Source organism: Diplotaxodon limnothrissa, linkage group LG10 (genome assembly GCF_057381915.1).
Source record: "Diplotaxodon limnothrissa isolate DT_005_m linkage group LG10, D_limnothrissa_male_GT1.1, whole genome shotgun sequence".
In the NCBI taxonomy this organism is placed as follows: domain Eukaryota; kingdom Metazoa; phylum Chordata; class Actinopteri; order Cichliformes; family Cichlidae; genus Diplotaxodon; species Diplotaxodon limnothrissa.
The window spans coordinates 6,002,774-6,027,674 of record NC_140605.1 but is presented as its reverse complement, the minus strand read 5'-3'; the positions used below and the strand labels follow the sequence as shown (position 1 = coordinate 6,027,674).

The following is a 24,901-nucleotide window of genomic DNA, read 5'->3' as shown; positions in this document are numbered from 1 at the left end:
TAGCCTGTCATTGACATTGATTAGCTGCGTATATACGAATGTGAATCGCATTATTGACTGGACTATGGGATAAGGTGGCATCGTTCTAATCCCATACGGGAGCAGCCAGTCACTTACTGACTAACACTACAAAACAGAATTGTTAAAGTTTTCATTTTAAATTCAATTCAGGTTTGATGGTTTTTTATGTGCGCAACACAGATTTTCTGTGCGCAGAGACCGTGCCAGCAGTGCGCAATTGCGCACGCGCGCAGCTTAGAGGGAACATTGCTGGTCAGTACCGAAAAGAAGCACAACATTCATATTGTTACAGTTCCGTGGTCTCAGCCTCAAATATTCAAATCAAACAAACGTCATGTAAAAACAAACAAACAAATGAACTCTCTATTTCTTTTCTTCATTTCTGTGAAACAATGCTGTATGAAATGTTTGCAGCGGGTATCATGACAGAGGATAGACCTTTCGATTTCACAAGCCTCATATTTCCGGCCTTCTCGGCCTTCAAGGACGCAGCCCAAGTAGACAGTGAAGGCTGCGTCCTCCAGGGCTGCAGACCCTGAATTGGGATACAGCCATAGTGTGTGCTCACCTTTGCTCGTTCTCGTCCGTCTGCGTATCATTCTGTGTGTCATCCCACATGTTCTAACAACGTTTCATGGTTTCAGGTTTATTTAGTTAGTTTTCCTGGTTTAGGTCTTTCTTATTTTCTTTCTTTGCCATGTCTGCTTCTGTTTGTATTATCACCGTTTGAAAATAAAGCTCACTCACAGTAATGCCAGTGACTGCACTTGGGTCCATCTCTTATAACTTCACACATCTGCCGCTGCAGCCGTGACAGGATGTATTTGTTTAAAAGCCCGCCTTCCATTTCCCACATTTCATTTCCTGTTTCTTTTCTACAGTTTCGCTGTTTTTTTACATTTATTTTATCACTCCTCTCTATCACTACAGGGAGTGCAGAATTATTAGGCAAATGAGTATTTTGTCCACATCACCCTCTTCATGCATGTTGTCTTACTCCAAGCTGTATAGGCTCGAAAGCCTACTACCAATTAAGCATATTAGGTGATGTGCATCTCTGTAATGAGAAGGGGTGTGGTCTAATGACATCAACACCCTATATCAGGTGTGCATAATTATTAGGCAACTTCCTTTCCTTTGGCAAAATGGGTCAAAAGAAGGACTTGACAGGCTCAGAAAAGTCAAAAATAGTGAGATATCTTGCAGAGGGATGCAGCAGTCTCAAAATTGCAAAGCTTCTGAAGCGTGATCATCGAACAATCAAGCGTTTCATTCAAAATAGTCAACAGGGTCGCAAGAAGCGTGTGGAAAAACCAAGGCGCAAAATAATTGCCCATGAACTGAGAAAAGTCAAGCGTGCAGCTGCCAAGATGCCACTTGCCACCAGTTTGGCCATATTTCAGAGCTGCAACATCACTGGAGTGCCCAAAAGCACAAGGTGTGCAATACTCAGAGACATGGCCAAGGTAAGAAAGGCTGAAAGACGACCACCACTGAACAAGACACACAAGCTGAAACGTCAAGACTGGGCCAAGAAATATCTCAAGACTGATTTTTCTAAGGTTTTATGGACTGATGAAATGAGAGTGAGTCTTGATGGGCCAGATGGATGGGCCCGTGGCTGGATTGGTAAAGGGCAGAGAGCTCCAGTCCGACTCAGACGCCAGCAAGGTGGAGGTGGAGTACTGGTTTGGGCTGGTATCATCAAAGATGAGCTTGTGGGGCCTTTTCGGGTTGAGGATGGAGTCAAGCTCAACTCCCAGTCCTACTGCCAGTTTCTGGAAGACACCTTCTTCAAGCAGTGGTACAGGAAGAAGTCTGCATCCTTCAAGAAAAACATGATTTTCATGCAGGACAATGCTCCATCACACGCATCCAAGTACTCCACAGCGTGGCTGGCAAGAAAGGGTATAAAAGAAGAAAAACTAATGACATGGCCTCCTTGTTCACCTGATCTGAACCCCATTGAGAACCTGTGGTCCATCATCAAATGTGAGATTTACAAGGAGGGAAAACAGTACACCTCTCTGAACAGTGTCTGGGAGGCTGTGGTTGCTGCTGCACACAATGTTGATGGTGAACAGATCAAAACACTGACAGAATCCATGGATGGCAGGCTTTTGAGTGTCCTTGCAAAGAAAGGTGGCTATATTGGTCGCTGATTTGTTTTTGTTTTGTTTTTGAATGTCAGAAATGTATATTTGTGAATGTGGAGATGTTATATTGGTTTCACTGGTAAAAATAAATAATTGAACTGGGTATATATTTGTTTTTTGTTAAGTTGCCTAATAATTATGCACAGTAATAGTCACCTGCACACACAGATATCCCCCTAAAATAGCTAAAACTAAACACAAACTAAAAATTACTTCCAAAAACATTCAGCTTTGATATTAATGAGTTTTTTGGGTTCATTGAGAACATGGTTGTTGTTCAATAATACAATTATTCCTCAAAAATACAACTTGCCTAATAATTCTGCACTCCCTGTACTTATTTCATCTTATAGGGACAGGAAATGCTGCTGTCACTTTCAGGGACCATTTAACAGTCACCATAGCCATTGTTTGTATTTACTCTTCTCATAAATGTATTTCCAGTTTCAAGTCATCAGTTGGAAAAAGCTACTTTATATTAGATTATTATCTAAACATTTGAGCCCAGCACCCTACTGACATAAACTAATTATAGAGAAACAAATAAATGGTAAATGGCTTGCATTTGTATAGCGTTTTACTTAGTCCCTAAGGACCCCAAAGTGCTTTACACTACATTCAGTCATCCACCCATTCACACACTGGTGATGACAAGCTACATTGTAGCCACAACTGCCCTGGGGCGCACTGACAGAGGCGAGGCTGCCGGACACTGGCGCCACCAGGGCCTCTGACCACTAGTATTTAGTATCTTGCCCAAGGATATTTGGCATGCAGCTAGGAGGCAGCCTGGGATTGAACCACTGACCTTCTGATTAGTGCCTGACTTGCTCTGCCACCTGAGCTACAGCCACCCCAAATAATTTTCCTTTGGTATCCATGACTTTTTGCAAATTATCTAACTAACTGTTTTTTCTAATAGTGTGATTAAATTTTGATGTAGTCCACTGATAGAAGAATGCAGGGCACAAGTTATCTTATCTCAAAAACATGATTTTAAACAGTGATATGAGTGAACATCATTACTTTCAGCAAAGATCATGTCGAATGAATTAAGACCACAGCGTACAGCAGAACACGTGTGTTTGTAAGCCTGTAATACTGAGGTCAAACAATTCAGAGCATGTCGAAATCATAGAGCTCAGGGAAGAAACATGCCTGCGGTCTTCTTTGTACCACTCAAAATCTGCCCTTGGGACAGCAGAGGCTTCACATTGCAGAATTCCTTTTTGTCCAACTGAAGTGCCTGTACTCCTCGCTTTAGAAATGAAGGGAGGATCTGGAAAACAAAAAAATACCAGTCATATGTTTTCATATGACTGTTTCTTCAAATTGAAATTGTGCCCTCAACTGTCCTCACTCAGTGTTAGTTTAACTCTGCACCCTCCCACCCTTTGATGTCCTATATAGCCTGAGTGTGATAGCCTGGCCCTTACAGTTGACGGTGACTTGCACTGTCCTGACATCCGGGCTTGAGATGTCATTAGATGCAATGCATTCATAAGATCCCGACTGTTCTTTGGTGATGGCTGTGAGCATCAGGTGCTCCCCCTCTGTCACAAATTTATGGGTGCCTGTAGAGAAAGAAACAAAGCAAAAGGAAAAAAAAACAGTGCATGAGTTAATGTTTCAATTCAATTCGATTAGCTCTATGACATATGATCCTGTACTCATTTCAGAAGAAAAAAACCAGTCTGCCGCTGTGGACCTGACCAAAAAAGTTAAACAGCTTTGGTAGGCAGCAGCCGAGGGCAAGTCGACCCTCTGACCACCACCAGTAGGCAACGGGTGAAGTATCTTGCCCAAGGACACAACGACCAAGACTGTCCAAGCCGGGGCTTGAACCGGCAACCTTCCGATTACAAGGCGAACTCCCAACTCTTGAGCCACGCTCGAGGTTATAGGTATGTATATGTTTTTGTATATGTATATGTTTTTCTCTAAATATGTAAACAAGATGACTGACCCAATGCAACACAGCCAAGATTACCAGCTCAGATAATCAGTTAATAATGCAAATATGACATAGTAATATGGTAATCCAGTTGCAGAAACTAATGTTTGCATCATGTTTTGAAAAGATATTATAGGATAATGGTAAATTTTCAAATGGTCTGTTGCAACTTAACAGATTGAACAAACTTGTGATTATCCTTGTTAAAAAACTTAATTAAAGAAAAAAGAACCCAGAAACAGGAAAGCCCTCTTTTTCTCTCAAACATCTCCAGATGGCAGACAGCTCAGGGCATGCACTCAATACACAAAGAAAATACACTAATTGCACTGAAACAAGCCCACTTGAGGAACACCATAAATTACCCCTGACACCAACAATGTTAAAAGCATGTTTTCATGGCAGAGAGAGAGACTTTAAGCCACTGCTGTGTGGGTGGGAAAATGGATAGGAGCACTAATCCCAATCAGTAGAAATGTCAATCTAGCAATATCACAACATTAGCATAATGCCATTATGTTTTTTTAATCCTCAGCTGCAGACACTGCTGCAGCTGGCAGGGGATTCAGTAAAAAGGTTGAGGCTAGGGATAATCAGCTTCTTGCATGAAACCAGGGAACTGCGAACTCAGGTAATTAACATTTTCATCAACTGTAACTATGTAGATTAGTGACAAAATGCTGTTGAGTTACTAGTTAGAACTATCTGAGATCTCAATGATGGAAAGATGGAAAACAAGTGCCACCCATTGGAGGGTAACTACAAATGTGAACTCAGTTCTTGATTTGTGTAATTAATTATGTAATCTATGTTTTCCATTTTCATGCAAACTATAAATTCAAGGAAATATGACTCTAATTAACATAAATGGTTAAAATTGCTGAAATGCTGATGATTTTCCTGTGATTCTTGCTAAGGAAATTCCAGCACTGTTTGCATAGAATAAAATGTTTGTGCGCTGTAGAGTTCTTTGGGAATTCAAGGAGAATAAAAAAAAGCTCTGCATAAATACCAGTCCTTATCCCCTTTTGCATCACATATTTCTCTATGCGGGAAAAAGCTTAGGTATTCTATGTGATCACTAAATCTAAGTTAATAATAAGGTGGACAATATATATATTTTTTAAAAATGTTACTAAACTACTTTGGGGATTCAACATTTTTGTTTATACTAAAGTGGTTAAATTTAAATCAGTCTGGCAAGTTGTATCCAAATTTCTAAATGTAAATAATATTTGTGGCCAAATCAGCAAAATAGTATCACCACACTGTGCTTTATTATTGTTAAAAGCCTAAATTTTGCTTAAAGCATCTAATAAAAAAAACATAGATGCATGTTACTTCTTTTTTGTTGTGTTTTTGTTTTTTTGTGTTAGGTTTTATAGAACGATTCTTATTTCGTGTTTAAGACTTTTCAGAACTGTGTTTGAATGAGTGTCTCTGTGTGTATGTGCATGTTTATTCTTACAGCACTGTAAGCAGCCACATGTCTCCACAGCACATAATTCATACACATTTGAGAAACAATTTAGCCTCTGACACCATCACAATACACTGAGATTAAAAGTAAGTTATTTTTTCATTATTACAGAGCCAAAAAACAATACTATACTGAAAGTGCAAGATAATGACAAGACACGGCTCCAGTTCAAGTGTTAGAATTTGAATGTCAGTTTAAATCACACAGCTGAATGAAAATAAAAGAGTCATAATCATTATGTATTAATCAGATTATATAAATATAAAAACAATCACCATTAACACCAACTCCCACATCACTGGTCACATTTCCAGCACAGCATCAGTGTCAGTGTACCATGACTGGATCACTAATAAGAGTCATTAAAGTACGAGACGGAAGCTGAGTATCTGAAAGCACTCAGTGGAGCACTGTTGTAATATTAGCTATTAGCTTAAGGAGCTCTGCTGTCTAGACACCACTCTGTGCAGTTTTAGTAAAAAGATTACAGTAGACCAGTTAGTTAAGATGGTATGGTACCCAGTGTTGGGGAGTAAAGGAATACATGTACCGCTGTTACGTATTTAAAATAAAATACCCATAACACCCCTAGTTGCATAATGATATGAAGAAATATTTTTAAAAATTATTCAAACAATTATTTAATATGAAGGCAGTAGACAGAGTGTTACAGGCATAGCCCTAAAGAATGTAGCCTCATGGGCAGTGTAGTCCGTGCTTCAGGGAGAATGGACTGCCATATCCTTTTTGGCTGTGGTTAAGGAGCTATTGATTGGAGATTGGTGGTTCGATCCTTGGCTTCCACAGTCTGCATGCCAAATATCCTTGGGCAAGATACTAACCCCAAGTTGCCCTCCGATGTGTGAATGTTGGTTAGTTTGAAACAGTTTGAAACTGTGGCGGGCAGAGCGGCCCAAGCGTTTAAAAGTAGCAGACACACGGAAAGAAGAAACCCATGAAAACATGGCAGAGCCAGGATGAACACCCTTGGCCTCATATACAAAGAATGTTTCACATAAAAGCAGTACAAAAGAACAGCTATGTCTTCAGTGTCGGTGTCTTCAGTGAGAGCCAAAACAAAGGAACTTTTCAGAGTGAAACAACTCGGCTCGTGTAACCTGAGGAAACGGCAAGTTTTCTCTAAATATCTTTTTAGCTGTGGTTAGCTGGATGTCAGTCTTATGTTACAGCAGCTGTGTCGAGCTCGAGCTGCGAGTCATATTTTCGGCGCTACATTGTAGTGAGATAAGTTTGTGGGTGTTTTGTGCAGCTTCAGCTGTCCTTTTAACTGTTCGCTAGTTAGCTAGCGTGAGCTATAAGCTAACAGCTAGCCTGGTTAATGATGCTAGAGTTCAACGCGCATGCAAACAGGTCGTCTCTACTGCTTTAACTGTTAAAAAAGAAGGCAATGCTGCGGCTGACAGGATTTATTGTGTGAAAAAGCAGCTTGTTTAGTTTAAACAGTCTGCATTAAGCTGGGCAAACACTACGATTTTTTTCAGCTGCGTTTTCAGCTCCTGCTCAAACTGTACAATTGAATCGCAGGGGTTAGAAGTTCATAGGTCACGATGCAGGGTCTCGGCCTGATGCTCTGATGCGACCTGAGTGCTCAAACTGTGCGTCCATAACATGAAGCTTATCATACAAAATCTGTCTCTCGCTCTCCCTCTCTCTGTCTTACAGACACACACACACCACCACCATCAACTTTGCTAAATTACTAATGGAAAACATTGACCAGGCAGCTGCAATTGAGCAGCAGTGTTCATCCAACTCTTTTTATGGTTGTTGTAGTCGTCACAATTTTGTGAGGCCACATTGAAAAGCCTCTTATATGGAAGCGTAGTACGGAAGCGTAGAGCTGCCACCCAGGCAAAAGAAAAATAGAAAAGTATATTGTTAGAACAATATACTTTTCATGTTAGTACAATATACCTTTCACGTTTGAACAATATAATATCACGTTATTACAATATACATAATTATCACGTTCGTACAATATAACTCTTATATAGGCTACATCACAGCTCCAGTCACGGCTTCCATCACTGTCTTTCTCGTCTTTTCCCAGAATAACAGCCAAACAGGAGGATCCATTGTCTAGCACTGCTTAGCCTTCACGCATTCTTATTTTAATCTTAATCTGGAATTCATTGCAAACTGTTTGTGCGGGATATGAATGACATGATTTAGTTTTTCTACAAGAGTTAGTAAAAAACATCACCAGTGTGATCAAATCTTCTTGCCAAACATCTGCAGCTTGGCAGTGTATACATGGTAAATGGACTGATTCTTATATAGCGCTTCTCTACTCTCTCGGAGTACTCAAAGCGCTGTATACAACATGCCACATTCACCCAATCACACCCATTCTTACAAGCACTTTATCTATACTTAGTGCTATCTAACTACATTCACACACATTCATACTCCGATGGATGCATCGGAGAGCAACTTGGGGTTAGTATCTTGCCCAAGGATACCTGACATGCAGACTGGAGGAGCCAAGGATCAAACCACTAACCTTCCGATCAGTAGGTGACCTGCTTTACCTCCTGAGCTACAGCCACCCTGAAACATATATATATGTGCTGTATATATATATATATACAGCACATGAAAGGTACCTCTCCAGTTCCCCTGCTTCTGGCTTTCCTGACCCCATGGATCCATCATTTTAGTCGGTTAGGCTGCTGTTTGTGCTGGTCTCATTCAGCTCGGAGTCTAGGTGATGTCTGATGAAGTTGAGACCTGTGGAAAGATGTATGGTTTTCAAAAGAATTAGGTCTGGTCATTATAGTGCTATAATGACCAGACCTAATTCTTTTGAAAACCATACATCTTTCCACAGACATTTCAAACAGTTACTCGCTACTTGAGTAGTCTTTTCACCAAGTACTTCTTTACTCTTACTTGAGTAACATTTTTGAAGACTACTTTTCACTTTTACTTGAGTAATAATATTTTAAAGTAATGCTACTCTTACTTGAGTACAATTTTTGGATACTCGACCCACCTCTGCTCGCTAACAAAGTTGACCCAGACAACAAAGTAAAGCTAGTTTTCGGCTACGAGCCCAACACGGAACCCAACGTATTAGCCAGAGGTCCCTTTACGGTTTTTCCGCCTTTGCAGTTCGGAGCCACGACCTGTTTCATATATGCGTGGAATAGTTTTCTATACAAGATCGCTGCAAAAAGTGCCTTACCTAATTTCCACCCTACTGTTACTCTTTTTATATTAAGATTTAAAAATCTAGTTCGTACTGGTATGGCAAGTATCGGGGTGATCGTGGCTCAAGAGTTGGGAGTTTGCCTTGTAATCGGAAGGTTGCCGGTTCGAGCCCCGGCTTGGACAGTCTCGGTTGTTGTGTCCTTGGGCAAGACACTTCACCCATCTTTATAGATGACACAATTTTGTACGGCCAAAACACATTTTGTCAGTGTTTTAGTTGGGGTACAACAGCACACATCTTGAAAGAGAAGGAAGAAGAAAAAACGCGTCTCCCAATAGGACGCAAACATTTCATTCTTTTTCACAACACACAGCGAACAGCTTTATCTTATGTTTGATAAAGTAGCCTCATAAAATGGGAACTGACCTAAAAAATTCTGAAAGAAATCAATAACTGAATTCCTGGTAAAGTAACTGACTTTCTTCTTAAACGAATACTGCACAGTTTGAAATATTATGTGTTATAGTACAGAGTACAGAGTATTCAGTAAGAAGCGTAACCTGCCACAGCTTTTAATACACTGTTCATAAAAACTTAAGGAACACTTTTAAAAGAGAGGGTTTTTTTTTATTGTTTTTTTATTGTTTTGTTTTTTTACAAATTCTGGATTTGGCTAGGGTCAGTCTCACTTGCTGGTAGCATGAGGTAATGTCTACAGAAGTTGCACACATAGTCCGAGTTCCCCAGAATGGCACATCAATGTGTACCATTGCCAGAACGTTTGCTATGCCTTCCAGAACACTCTCAAGAACATGGAGAAGATTGCAGGAGACAGGCAATAAACTATGAGAGCTGGTCTCGGATCTTTTGTGCAAGGAGGAACAGGATGTGGTACTGTTCTTTCAAACAAGCCATCTGCTGACTTGAGATGAAATGCATCTGTGGATAGATTCAAAAACAGACTCAAAACCTTTCTTTTCACAAAGGCCTACATGTTTTGTTTTGCTTTATGTCTTCATTTTCTGTGTTAAGCACACTGATTTTCATGTATTGAAAGATGCTATATAAATAAAATTGTCATTCTCTTTGGCCTTCTCAAAATGACCTCCAGCAGGCCACTGGTATGTGTGTCTTTGACCAAACACACAGAAAAAGAGTTCATGAGGGTGGCCTGAGGGCCCAGCATCCTCTAGTGAGCTCTGTGCTCACTGTTTGACATTGTGAAGCCACATTTTACCTGAATGGTGCACAGTGCTTTTCAAAGATGACAGCAGATTTTGATGTGATAGACGTAAAAGGGTCTGGAGAAGCCATGGAGAATTTTATAAATGATGTGACATCATTCAGCGTGACTGGTTTGGTGGTGGGTCAGTGTTTGTCTAAGTAAGTGATGGTCTAAGTAAGAATATCCATGGAGGGATGCAGAGACCTCTACACAATCACTCCCTGACTGCTGTTAGGGTTCCAGATGAATTCCTTGGACCCATTGCATTAATTCGTTTTTAATTTTTTAATTTTTATTAATCATAATTCACTCACTGGGCCCACGTCCTCATTTGAGGTTTGACAGCGGTTTAGTAGATAAAGGTGAATGGCTTGGACATGAATTGAGCTGCAGTTTAGGGAAGGCTTCGAAGGGGACTGGCAGTGGCTCATAGGCCTGGCAGATCCCCATGTACTAAATAGAAGAGAAGTAGTTAAAGAATTGAAAAGGGGAGGGAGGTTGTAGCACATAAATGAGAACAAACAGCAGAACTGGGTGAACCTATATACATGATAACCGGAAAGAGCGTGTTTGAAGGCGTGGTCCCGATCCTGAAATTAGATACTTTATCTCCAATAAACGTAATTTAATGTGTAAAAATCACACAGCAGCATCTAAACTGTCCTTTTCACATCCATAATAGCTGACGTATTTCAGAATACACAGTTTGTGTATGTGTCTGCTGTGGTAGATTGGTTTGGTGATTCTTTAGAGACCAGGGTTGTTGGACAGGAAGTTACTTGCCTGAAAAAAGTATGAATACCTGGTGTCTGTGTTGATAGCAGGCAATTCAAAAGTTTAATGGTTTCTAATGGAGTCAAACTATCACAGAGTCAGGTGGTCAAAGCTGAATTCTATACTCAGCAGAGAGTACTTGAAAGGTTCTATGGTCCATTTGACAGCTAGACTCTCGAGCTGCCCCACTGAGAATGGTGTCTCCCTCAGGACCACTTTCCTGCTGATACCAGTCAATAGCCTTTCTCTTTCCTCTCACCTCGCCATCACATTCCACCAGTACCTCTGCCTGAGGCATTAGTCTAAGTGTTAAAGGGTGCACTAAAGTTTTGTTGTATCTGCCATTGTTTTTATCTGTTTTGATGGCCACCTTCACTTTTCTCTCATTGTTTCCCCTGCTCACTGCTAAAATATGTAGCAGGTGCCGGTACATCCTGTGACACAGTTAGGTTTTAACGGAGATGACATAGTAAAGGCAAATCCTTTTGCAACACCTTTGTCCTCTACCTTCACTGGAAACAGATTATCCACTGGTTACGTAATTAGCTTTTTTTTTTCAATAGAAATGCAGCAGCTGCAATATGTCTGACACCAAATGAAGAGATAAATAGGCTTTTGGGATGCCTGGTGCTCAGGTGGTAAAGCAAGTCACCTACTAACCGAAAGATTGGTGGTTTGATCCCAGTCTGCATGCCGAATATCCTTGGGCATGATACTAACCCCATGTTCCTCTCTGATGCATCTACTGAACTATGAATGCGTGTCAGTGTTGGACAGGAGGCACATAGAAACAGCATAGAAAAAAATACTTGTGTTAATGGATGAATGAAGCAAGTTGTTTAAAGTGCTTTAAAGTTGAAGTGTGTGTGTGTGTGTGTGTGTGTGTGTGTGTGTGTGTAAAAGCTATTTGTGCAGAAGAACTGGGCATGATCTGTTCAAATGGTGGTTTGTTACCCTCCAATCCATGCTGTACTGTTATGTCCATGGAATAATGGATTGCTTCACATGCCCCTTGAGTCTCTAACAATTATCACACTCCTGAAGAGTTGCTGTGGTGGCACTAGTCTCATGTATAGTGGATGGAGTGTATTACTGCTGCAGTTTTCTGTTGTTTAATTTTTTTTTTTTAAGTCTTGTGGGAATGAACTCTAAGTTAAACTTAAGTGAATCTACTTTTTCATATTGCTCATTGTGCTGTTTTGGGGACTTAAAACCTGGAGGTTTGAGGAAAATTAGAAAACTGGAAAATTTGTTAAGATTAGCCATTGCTGTGATTATTGCAAATGTTGCATTTTGCAGATGATGTGACTGTCATTTGCATTTCCACTTCAGACACTGAATGGAGTTGTTCAAGCCCAAAACAGAAGGCTTTCAATAAAAAGGAATAAAACAACTAAAAAAAATCCATCCATTCCATTGTGCTTATCCTTCAGGGTCATGGGGGGCTGGAGCCTATCCCAGCTACCATAGGGCAAGAGGAAGGGTAGACCCTGGACAGGTCACCAGTCCACTGGGCTAACATATATAAAAACAAAAAACAGATGAAGTAATTAAATTACAAGAAAAATAGAAAAAACAAGTCTTTGAAATGTAGCAGTAGTGATAAATAGTGATAGTGATAATAGTGTTGCTGTTTTCACTATGCCTATTTCACATTTGCATTGCCTAACTGTAACAAAGACATAGGAGGGAAAGGCAAAGGAAAAGGCTTATAGTGAGTAGTACATGAGGCTGGACAGTAAGGAAGGACAAAAGGACTATTATTAATTAGGTAGGCAGGACTGACTAGGAGCTGGGGAGGAGTTGCAGTAAAAAAGGTAGTTGGTCTTGATGACATAGCTATGGAGTTATAGAGATTTAACCATTCCCACTAGAGACCCATGTCCAAAGTGCTTGCTGATAGCGGGTGATATGATTGTTGGGTTTTTCTCTGTATGTATTATTGTAGGGTCTACCTTACAATATACAGCGCCTTGAGGTGACTGTTGCTGTGATTTGGTGCAATATAAATAAAACAAAATTGAATTAAACTGAATTGAAGTAAAAACAACTTGGTTAGTCATTAAAAAATCCGGGGTTAGGTAAAAAAAAAATCTCATGGTTTGTGTTGCCACTTCTTTTAACCTTGTCTGTAGAAAATATGTGCAAACCAAAGAAAATATAGTTCCTACTGAAATACTTTACATTCATAATTCAGAATCAGAAATACTTTATTAATCCCGAAGGAAATTATGCTAATTGTCATGAAAAAACTTGAAAATCTTCATGCATTAACATTTTTTTGCAAAGACATGTTTGAGAAAAATCTTGTTATTCTGAAAGTGGAACAGTTTATTCCTATGCACAGATGTGTACTATTATTGCACATTACATATTGTAATACATTTGTGATAATTGTCCTGTCATGCATACCTTGCACCCACAGATTCTACTGGTATAGAAGTAACCAAGTAGAAATTACAGTCTAAAACACTGCACTGAGGAAAATCACCATCACACACCAACGTCATGTATTCTGCCTTGTTCTTTATCACGTGCTCCTCACTCTCAGTGCAGATCACAATGTCGTCTCAGAACGATATTCCATGAAGACTCCTGCCAGATTTCATCTGGCAGCCTGGCTTGCATGCAAGAAGGGGCTCAGAGTTGATCCCTGATGTAATCCCAATCTGACATGTACCCATCTGTCACTCTTATTGCACACCTCACCATTGTCTCACGTGTCACTGTTGCAATACAACAATACAACACTAGCCTCAGATACATTGCAGTCTATATACTCTATATACAATACCTCATGATGACAAAGTGAAAACATATATATATATATATATATATATATATATATATATATATATATATTGTTTATTGGGCAGTACATAATGTTGATTAGAATTATCTGCATCATTATACCATTTCTGGCATTCCTAAGCCTAACTTCCCACACAGAACAGTTAGCCTGTCATGCACCTGAGCTCTGGACTGTTTTTTGTCATTTTAACTTTAAATTAATTTTTATGGAACTTACTTCACTACCTAAACGAAGATATCTTCTTCTTTTTTTTCTTTTCTTTTTTTTTTTAGATCTGCCTTGAGAGTTCTGTATTTGATTCCTGCCACACACACATTTAGGCCTAAAACACACATTTATCCAAATATTCAAATCAATTTTAATTCTAATAAAAACAGTCATATTTGATTTGCACCTTAATGGTTGACCATATTATGATGAAAAAGTATAAAAACCTAAACCATAAAAAGGTGTCGGAAGAACGATTCGCAAAGACACATTTTATTTTTATTACAGCGCTTCCTACAACTGAGACTAAGCAATCAAACATTATAAAAGACTATCTGAAACATAGCTTTTTGTGAATATAACTCTAAAATGTTAACATTTGAAGCTTTGTTTATGTCACGATCTGGTTGTAGGGACTCAAGCGCAGAGCGGTTAGATGTCTCCAAAATACAGTTTATTTACAGTTCCAGTGCACAATATATATACAGTGAAGGGAATCCAAAACTCAAGGGAATCACAGGGTAGCTCTCTCACACTCGCTCACGTCTTCTTGCCCACACTCACACACGTTCACACGGCAGGGAGGTCGCAGGTCAGGGGGGGGGGGGGGAGGTCTGAAGCAGAAGAGAAGGGAAGTCACAAACTAATCACAAATCACAAAGCACAAGTTCACAAGAGCTGTGAGAACACTAACGTCAGTAGTACAATCATCCAGCCATGAGAGGATCTGTGTTCCAGCCTCAAATAGTGCTCCCGGTGATGACAGGTGATTGTCGTCAGGTGTGTGGGCCAAGGGCGGGAGCCCACAGTGAGCTCCGCCCAGGCACAGAGGGAGAGAACCGAAACAGCAAATGTAGCCTTGTGGGGCCATGACAGTTTATATAGACAGGATTAGGACTCCTACACCTATTATATATTCACTGAAATGAACAGCTAGTCTTTTTTATGGAAAAAATGTTTTTATTTATTGCAGAGTGGCTATATATAGTCATGCATATATGCATGACAATGGATGTGTCAGGGGCCTTGTAGTTAAAAACTAAACTTGTATCTCCAGCACAATAATAATACATCTTAAATTTAGGAGCATCCTCTCTGAAAAAGAGAGCTAAAAAGCTAAAAAACAAAACAAAATCTATGTTGCTATATTATTTTACCAATGCTATAACTAAGGTAACAGAGTATATACCTCCCATAGCGTGAACAACTGGAATAGTGTAAATAAGACACCTTTTTAAAAAAGAAAGAAAGAAAGTCCTTTTGCTGCTCCCCTGCAGCTGTTCTGCTGAGCCAATTATCCCGCCCTTCAAAGAATAAGAAGCAGTGGTCGATTTAGGAGTTGTGTTGGCTGGCTGATGCTAAGCAGGCAATGCTGATGGATATTCCTCCCTTGAGCACTCCAGACAGTCACCCATACAAAAATATACGTAGACTTCTTCATTTAAAAAAGGAGAAGTTTGCTATGTTCCATACATGGATTTAAATCCCCTCAATTTTGTATTTTATTAGGAAATAGAAATTTCTTATGTTGGTTTTTCAAGGTATAGCCAATAAATATTAGACCCTTCTGTTTTGGGCAAGCACTCACCCTGAGAGTTTTCATCCCAATATGCCAACACTGAGCCCTGCCACCTGTGGGGGTTGGTGTGCTGCTTTGACACAATATGCAGTAATACCAGAAAGAAGTGGAGGAAAACACTCCAGAATGATTACACAGTCCATCTGGCTTGGGTATCAGCATCAATTGTAATACACAGTTTCTTTTCAGGCTTACAAGGAGAAATTTTACCAGCACCTCACTTATTTCGCAGGGGAAACATGGTCTCATTATAACAGCCTGTTGAGTTTCATAGTGCTGATTTTCTGCTTTTTCACAAAGCCTACTGAGGAGGCAGGAGTTCAGCCCCTAGGTGTCCTCTCTGTAAGATGTCCTCTCAGCTGTATGGTAAGGATTTACTCAGAATCTGTCACTGGAGATGGCCCTTTAAGTACAGTACTCTGATACACTCATAGTGGATGTCTCATTTGAGAAGAAAGTCCACGAATGGTAACTGGTCCCCAAGGCTTTAGTGTACACATAAATTACCTGAAGCTGTTGGCAGTTTTCTGCCTTTGAGGATGTCCAACACTGGTGGAATAGATGAACCACCAGTAAGGTACTTGGTCCGTGATGTTACACAGAGTAGCTTACATGTGGAGCAGCATGCACCTCCTGTCATTTGTGATGCATGTTTCTGGTGCGCTACACACCAGTAAAGAATCCATTCTCAATCCTAAAATAATTCAAGATCTGTGGAAAAATTTTGGTTATGCATCTGTAGAGCTTTTCACATTGATACTGATTTTGATAGCGCCATAATGGACCAGAGGCAACATTAACTAGTAACTAGAAAGCGAAAATTTCTGAAGAAATTTTAAGTGTGCCTATGCCGCCGCTAATCAGTATAGTTTGCCATTCAAACGGCTACAGAGAGCAAAACTCAGCAGAGCAGCCATTCTCCACCATGAACTATGGTAAAACCAAACACCGCTCGCGCCTCACAGATGACAGCTTACGGTTTTGTGTAAAGATGAGGTGACTTCGTACAGCCCCAATTTGTAGACGCTGTGCGCAGAGGTTCATAAGCAGACCCGACAATGTTTGCATGAACACACTTTGAAGCATTACGTTATGGACCACTTTTCACACATAGTTGCTGTACCCACACAGCCGGCTGTAGCTTTTCATCTCATAGCCCGACACATACACAAAAAAAAAAAAAAAAAAAAAAAAGCAGAGAGAGCACAGACTTTACACCTGAGAGGCGTGGTCTGCAGATGCCGCTGAGGTGGGTCCACCTCCCCTGCAGCGGCACTGCAGACCACGCCCTGCCACACACATCAAACACGTAAAATAAATATTTATGCACTTTTCATTCACTTTTTGTTTTTTGTTATTTTTACACAGTGTTCTGAATGATTAACAATGGTCTACAGCCAATCTTGTGTATTATTATACAAACTTTGGTTGTAAGATTCAGATAACTATTTAATAAAAGCTAAATATTTTATATGAGAGTAAGAAAGAAAAATATATCTTTGTCTCATACTCTCATCAGACAATACATGAACCTCTCAATAAACAAAATATATGCTCGGCTTAAATGACAAACCGCTATTTTACACAGTGGAACACTTATTTTTAAACAAAACCAATGCAGTTCGCCACTGACAGTGCTTACCTTTGCACATCACAGTAAACACTGAACCAAGATGGCGCCCACGCGAACGAGAAATCTGAACTACGGTGTCCTTGCAGAGGACAAATGGTCAAAATTGCTAAAATTTACAACATATATGCAGCTCAACAGCGACACCTTGTGACTTATTCCAGTCACTACCTTACATATACATAACGTCTTACCTGACATTCAGTTCACCGGACACTCATACTGAATCACCAGCCCATATAAATGAAAAATAAGTCCAGCAGCCAACCAAGAGTCATCACGAAAGACTAGGGGTGACACGACAGCGTGAGCGGGCCTGGGTGTCAGCCAGCCCAGCCTGGGTGTCAGCCAGCCCGACCTGGGTGGCAGCCAAGCCGCGCTAGCCAGCTAGACGGCTAGCTGCCATGCGGCGGTGAAACGAGAGCGTGAGCCGGCCTGGGTATCAGTCAGCCCGGCCTAGGTGTCAGCCAACCCGCCCTAGCCAGCTAGCTGCCATGCGGCGCTAGCAGTAACATCGTGAGAGATATGGGACTTCTTGATAAAATATGGGACTTCTTGATAAAACGAGCAGATATTTGAAGTTTACACCCCTACATTCTCGCCTGAAAATAGGGGAGGCTGTCATAAAGTTCAAAATCAGTAACTTAGCGCGCACAGCTGTATAGAAACTCCGTCGTGCTAGCTAGCACGCAGTACAGTTATTGTAACTGTCAGCACAACGAAAATAAACTACACCTAAACTCGGTTTATATCTGACCCAAATAGAGTGCAGTTAATAACGTCTTACCTGAAATTCAGTTCACCAGCCGCCTGCTTCTCCTGCATTGGGTTTCCCTTATCCACGATTGAGCTCCGCGTTAGCCACCACCGGTCGATCGGTGTTTCTTTCCCCGCATACGAGGGGAAGAGACATATACCGGTGGCTAACGCGGAGCTAGCTAGCCACCAGTATATGAACAACTCAGTTATTTTTTCCACATCGACCAGCATCATCGGCCCATATAAACGAAAAATAAGTCCAGCTAAGACAAAGACTGTTTGCGGAGCGATCGGGGGTGAAAGGAGTTAGAGACGCCTCACTGAAAGCCAAGCCTGGGTGCTTTTGAGCGAAGCGGCGCTAGCTAGCCGAGCTAGCTAGCCGGCTAGCCGGCCGGCCGAACTAGCTAGCCGGCTAGCAGCAACATCGTGAGAAATCTGTTGCTAATATGGGATGTTTTGACAAAACAAGCAGATATTTGACGTTTACACACCTACATTCTCACCTGAAAACCGGTCGATCGGCGGCCGCCTCACATGTTTCTTTCCCCACATATGAGGGGAAAGAGACACATACTGGTGGCTAGCTAGCTCCGCGTTAGCCACCACCAAACAACTCAGTTAGTTTTTCCTCATCGACCAGCATCATCGGCCCATATAAACGAAAAATAAGTCCAGCTAAGACAAAGACTGTTTGCGGAGCTATCGGGGATGAAAGGAGTTAGAGACGCCTCACTGAAAGCCAAGCCTGGGTGCTTTTGAGTGAAGCGGCGCTAGCCGGCTAGCTAGCCAACATCGTGAAAAATCTGTTGCCAATATGGGATGTTTTGACAAAACGAGCAGATATTTGACGTTTACACACCTACATTCTCACCTGAATATATCTTAAAAGTTTACTTTGTGACCTAGAAACACAAATAAGAGGAATATATTAAACCAAGTGGCAGCCGCCATTGTTTGACTGGTAGAGGCGTGCTTTGAATTGTGGGATATGCAGTTTTCCACCAAGCATACACCCTTGCCGTTACCGTAACTATTCAATGCTTCGTGCAACCTTAAGAATTCCAATGGTTCCTGAAAGCACCGACGCTGTGCGCGCCGTTCATATTGTTGTCATTATGGTAATCCAAATACGGGGACATACCACTAGAGTGAGCCAACACACCACAAATTAAGTGAGTGAGCAAACACACCACAAAGTAAGTAAAGTTTCACTTTCGTTCGTTCCCATTCATTTGAATGGGCAAAAACTTGCATTAAAATATTCATATTTAAAAAACTATAGAAGTAATAAACACCAAAAGTCATAGCACACCATTCCTGATCCAGCCGCACAAAATGATATAACATATATGAAGCTTGTGTCAAAACTGTGGGATGAGTTACGCGCGGAAATTTCAGGCTGAAAAAGGAAAATAATAATAATAATAATAATAATAATAATAATAATAATAATAATAATAATAAATCCGAGCAATAGTAATAAGTGTGCCTTTTGGCATAGGCACACTTAATAATAAGAATAATAAATCCGAGCAATAGTAATAAGTGTGCCTTTTGGCATAGGCACACTTAATGACTTCATAAATTTCTTTACAAAAAATTTTTAACCATTAGGAAAAAAATTACAGATGTACCAATACATAACATTACAACTACTTTTCCGTACCATTTATATTTATTTCAAGTCTTTTTCACCAACTGATCTTTCTGAGTTATCTTCAGTGATTACCTCCTTGAAACCATCAACATGTCCTTTAGACCCCATTCCTATAAGACTGCTAAAAAAGTCATACCATTAATTAATGTTTCAACCTTAAAACATATGATCAATTACTGATGGGCTTCAGGCTGGTAGTAGTTAAACTGTTTCTTAAAAAGCCATCACATGACCCAGCTGTCTTAAGTAATTATAGGTCATTCCCCAACCGTCCTTGTGTTTATAAAAATCTTTAAAAAAGGAGTTGTAAAACAGCTAACTGATCATCTGCAGAGTCCTCTTTACACACTAGGGCTAGTTATTGAGTTCTACTGGGTTCCATGCTAGGACCAATTCTGTTATTTGCATGCTCACCTCAAGCAGTATCATTAAAAGGCAAAGCCTACATTTTTACTGCTATGTAGATGATGGCGACCCTTATTTATCAATGAAGCTAGATAACATACACTAATTAGTTAAATTAGAAAAATTTCTTATATTTAGACCTGGATGACCTCAAATTTTCTGCTTCTAAATGAACCGTTTGGATAATAAATTGTGCAAACTTATAATTGGAACATATTTGTCTCCTCTCTCATAAAGAAACCCCACACTACTGAAATTTGTTATTATCAGGATATCCTAAACCCACCCTGAAAAATATTCAGTTTATCCAAAATGCAAGAGAAAGAGAGCACATATTTCTCCTCCATTGGCTTTTCTTCATTGCCCTCCTGTTAAATCCAGAGTTGAATTTTAAATCCTGCTCTTCACATACCATGTCTTGAATAATAAGGCCCCATCTTATCTTAATGGCCATATAGTACCATATCACCCCATTAGAGATCTTCCCTATCAGACTGTGGGCTTGTGGGTCCTAGAGTATTTAAAAGAATGGGAGGCAGAGCCTTCAGCTTTCAGGCCCCTCTTCTGTGGAATCAGCTTCTGGTTTAGATTTGGAGTCCTCCCTTAGTTATGATGCAATAGGTGTAGGCTGCTGGGTGATTCCCATAATGCACTGAGTGTTTCTTCTCCACTCACCTTTTTTACTCAGTATCTGTTTATACACTCTGGCTCTTTTCCACAGTGTGTCTTTGTAATGTCACGGCAGATGACTGCCCCTCCCTAAACCTGGTTCTGGTGGAGTTTTTCCTTCTCAAAACTTACAAATAAAAATAATAGTGTGGTATATTTAAAAAAAAAATAGAAAAAAATGTTAAACTTGACAAAGAATGTGCAAAGTACAAATAACCATAAAAAGCTCCTGGTTTCTCAGTTCAACACATATGGTTTTTAATGGCATAGGAATATGCCCATGCAAATGACCAGAGCTCTGAATTCCACTGACTCATATGGAAGCAAAAACAATGATCAATTTTTGTTACATGATTACAGTTATTTATAGGATGGATCCACACAGACAAAAGGAGGTGCTTTGTGGGAGTGCTTTTTTAAATGTAAGGAGAGAGATGACTTTCTCTTTGGCAGATTTTATTTGAAGTCTATTTTCAGATTTCACTGGAGAGCAGAGAGTCTGCATGCCTGTTACTGGTTAATAAAGAGATAAGCTAGACCCTAACTAAGCAGGCCAACTTGAGCACTACCTAGAAGGGCTACAAGAAAGCCAGTACTGAAGTGTTTCGCACTATATAAGGCTAATAGTACAGTGATTGAGAATATCTACCTTCATCAGGAACTCAATGCTTTAAGACAACACTGAAGGCCAACCCCAAGGCGTGGTACAAGGCACCATGAAGTGCAGAATATACCAAGAGGATGCACTGTCCCTTTGCCAGCTCATCACAATAACCAAACACAGATTCAGTAGAGCAACGATCAGTCACCTCCTGTACATAAATGATACCAAGCTGTACACCAGGCTGACATCAAAAAAATCTTACAAGTGGCTAGAAAATGCTGGCCTAAATAACAGCACAGAGGTTCTGATATTTATATAGTGTCAAATCACAACAGCAATTGCCTCAAGGTGCTGTATATTTTAAGGTAAAGCCCATTCAATATTACAGAGAAAACCCCAAACAATCAGATGACCCCCTTGGAGCAAGCACTTGGCAACAGCGGGAAGACAAAACTCACTTTTAACAGGAAGAAACCCCTGCAGAACCAGCATCAGGGAGGGGCAGCCATCTGCCGCGACCAGTTGGGGGTGAGGGGAGGAAGACAGGACAAAAAACACACTGTGAAAAAGAGCCATAGATTAATAATAACTAATGATTAATTGCAGTGTGATGTGTATGGCACACAGAGAGATAAAAGGTGAGTGAACAAGAGGAACTCATCCGAAAACTGCATCAAGACAGCACAAGAGCAGGCTCTAAGCACCGGTTACTTGAAAGCACGAGTCCACCACAACAAAATGTGCATCTTGAACTTCTTAACTCAAAGCAAATGATTGTTTTATTCAGACACAGATGATGACACTGTCTATTATGCCTCAGCCAACAGAAACTGAAATATGCATATTTTGGACATATGTTTACAAATAAAACATCCACATATAAAGTAAAATCACTGAACATCATATTCCAGTCAATCTACAATAAGTATTATTATTTTTTAATTTTATATCATTTTTGGGAAAATACACAGTCAAATTTGAAGTTATATTTAGCACATTATATGGCAGTCCTTGTTTATGCAGAACAAGATCACTTCTAGATGCGAAAGAACTACATTTCTTGAAAAAAAAAAACCCAAACAGGAAAGCTTTTAGAGGTGGAATCATTTTTTTCCGTCCTCATCTTTTCTGACCAATTTTTTTTTTTTCCCCATTTAACTGAGGTCAGTGTCTCTACTGGCAGAATGAGGTGATACATGCATCCTAAAGCACAAATACTACAGTTCCTCCATGATGCCACATCCATTTATTGCCAGAAGGTTTGCTGCGTTTCCCAGCTTAGTCTCAAGAGTGTGGAGGAAATTTCAGGAGACAGGGATTTACTCTATAGTGCTAGATTGGGCCATAGAAGATCCTTAACCCCTCAGGAGGACTCCTTCTTTGCGCTAGGAGGAAAAGAATGAGCATTGTCAGAGCCGTTCACAATAAACCCCATCAGGCCACCTGTTTCTCTGACCAAACAATCAGAAATGTCAAGAGGGTGGTCTGAAGGCCCAACATCCTCTAGCGAGTCCTGTGGTCCCTGATTAGCACCATGGAGCCTGATTGGCATTTTCCATAGAATATCAGAATTGGCAGGTCCACCACTGGTACCATGTGCTTTTCAAATATGACAGCAGGTTCACATGTGATAGAGGTGAACGGGTCTGGAGAAGCCATGGAGAATGTTATACTGCTTTTAACATCATTCAGCATGATCAGTTTCATGGTGGGTCAGTAATGGTCTGGGGAGGTGCATCACGATGCTCCCCCTGAAGTGTGGTGAGAGAAAGGAAGGAAATAATACCTCTCAACTAGCCCCCATGCTGGCCTGATCTCAATCTAATGGAACACCCCTGGAACATGTTTCCATGTATCCAATGCTGCCAAGTTGCACCTTAAGACTGTCCAGAAACTCAGTGATGCCCTGGTCCAGATCTGAGAGGAAATCCCTCTCTTCTATAATATTTTTGAGCAGTGTAAATTATTATTATTTTTTCAAGGTGGTTGTGCTAACAGATATATATATATATTTTTTTTTGTTGAGTAAAAGTTTATTCTTTACATATTTAATTTTGATTACTTACAAACTAAGTAACTAGTAGTTGGTAGTTAAAGTTCATGAGACTTACCATACAAACAAACCTAGCTTCAATAGCCAAAGTAGTGGGAAAGTATTAAAAAATAAAGGTTTCTGGATTTTGCAAGGTCTCATGAACCTAATAGAAGTTTTCTAATTTTTTTAAAGGAATTATTGAAAGTAACTTAGAAATAATTTTTTGCATGGCTCCAAAGTCTTCTGTATGATATGAGATGTTACAGAGAGGCATTTAACTAATTACAGCAAAGGGTTGTAGTCCAGCAGTTGAATAATAATAATAATAATGGATTGCATTTATATAGCGCTTTTCAGGGCCCTGAAAGCACTTTACAATGCCACTATTCATTCACTCTCACATTCACACACTGGTGGAGGCAAGCTACAGTTGTAGCCACAGCTGCCCTGGGGCAGACTGACAGAAGCAAGGCTGCCATATCGCGCCATCGGCCCCTCTGGCCAACACCAGTATGCAGCAGGTGAAGTGTCTTGCCCAAGGACACAACGGCCGAGACTGTCTGAGCCGGGGATCGAACCGGCAACCTTCCGGTTACAAGACGAACTGCCAACTCTTTGAGCCACGATCGCCCCGTTTGGGCATATGACTTCCAAACTAGGTCCACAATTTTGACCAACTATCCAACTTTGATATCAATATGATGATTAACATTTGCATTTTGGACTGGGTAATTATTTTGGACATAATGTGGATGTCTATGACAGGCGGAGGGAATTCCCATGATTAATAAATGTAGTAGGTTTTTATTTACAAATATCAACATTATTGTTATCAACATGATACATATAAATATACAATCAAACATGATTTATTATTTGTTAGCCTATTGATTTATTCATGTGGCGTTTTTATTTGTTATTTCACAAATAAAAAGTTATTGTTATTTATGTTCCTGTTTTTCAGTTTATTTATTTCAATTAATGAACTTATTTGTTTGTAACCAGGCTAAAATGGTCTTTTATTAAAATATGTTGCAATATTAAAAACATTAAAAATCCACGTTCAAATGTAAAATAATATTGGTTAGTATTTAGGAAAAGTTTAGAATTACTTTTAAAAGCATTACAATATGTTTAATACGTTTAAAAGAGCATTTGCATTATGTATAGTATGTATGGTTCATTTTTACAAGTATCCTGTTTTATTGTGAAGACCTCATGAGTGTAAGAGGAAGTGAATGTGGTTGTGATCGGTAGCTGGACTGAGCGCAGTTGCAACAGAAAGTATTGCAAGAAAGTTTTGCAAGTGTGTATGTATGTACGGGACTGCTTGACAGCCATCTGCAGTGTTGCCAACTTAGCGACTTTGTCGCTATATTTAGCGAGTTTTCAGACCCCTTAGCGACTTTTTTCCTAAAAAAAGCCGCTAAAAAAAAAGACGTGAAAGCGCGTATTGCTTTTACTCTCAACAAGCAGCGGGTGCTGTAACGCAGTCAGTTCTTCTTTTACTCTTATGCTGTTTTGTGGATCACAAGGTTTAAAACTACTTATAAACACACACACAAAGTGACTCCACCAGAGTGCCAGTTTCAGGTCACTTTTGCCGGTCCAAGCCCGGGTAAAGGAGCAGGGTTGGAATTGTGACATTAAAAAATCAATAATTGCTAAAAGAAATTTAATTTGTAGTTCTACATAAACTCTAAATGCATTTAGGACGTTTTTTACTCACTTTATGTCTCTTCCACGATATAATTTCTCT

At 40.0% G+C, this 24,901-nt stretch overlaps 1 protein-coding gene across 1 annotated transcript in view; it reads right to left on the bottom strand.

Moving 5' to 3' along the window:
* opcml (opioid binding protein/cell adhesion molecule-like) overlaps nucleotides 1–24,901 on the bottom strand; it is a 244,559-nt gene that overhangs the window by 6,189 nt on the left and 213,469 nt on the right. The window contains exons 4-5 of the mRNA XM_085364294.1: nucleotides 3,614–3,751; nucleotides 3,336–3,456 (exon numbers count right to left, since the gene is read on the bottom strand). Of these exons, the coding sequence (XP_085220420.1) occupies nucleotides 3,336–3,456; nucleotides 3,614–3,751 (259 nt within the window). The remainder of the gene's footprint in view (nucleotides 1–3,335; nucleotides 3,457–3,613; nucleotides 3,752–24,901) is intronic.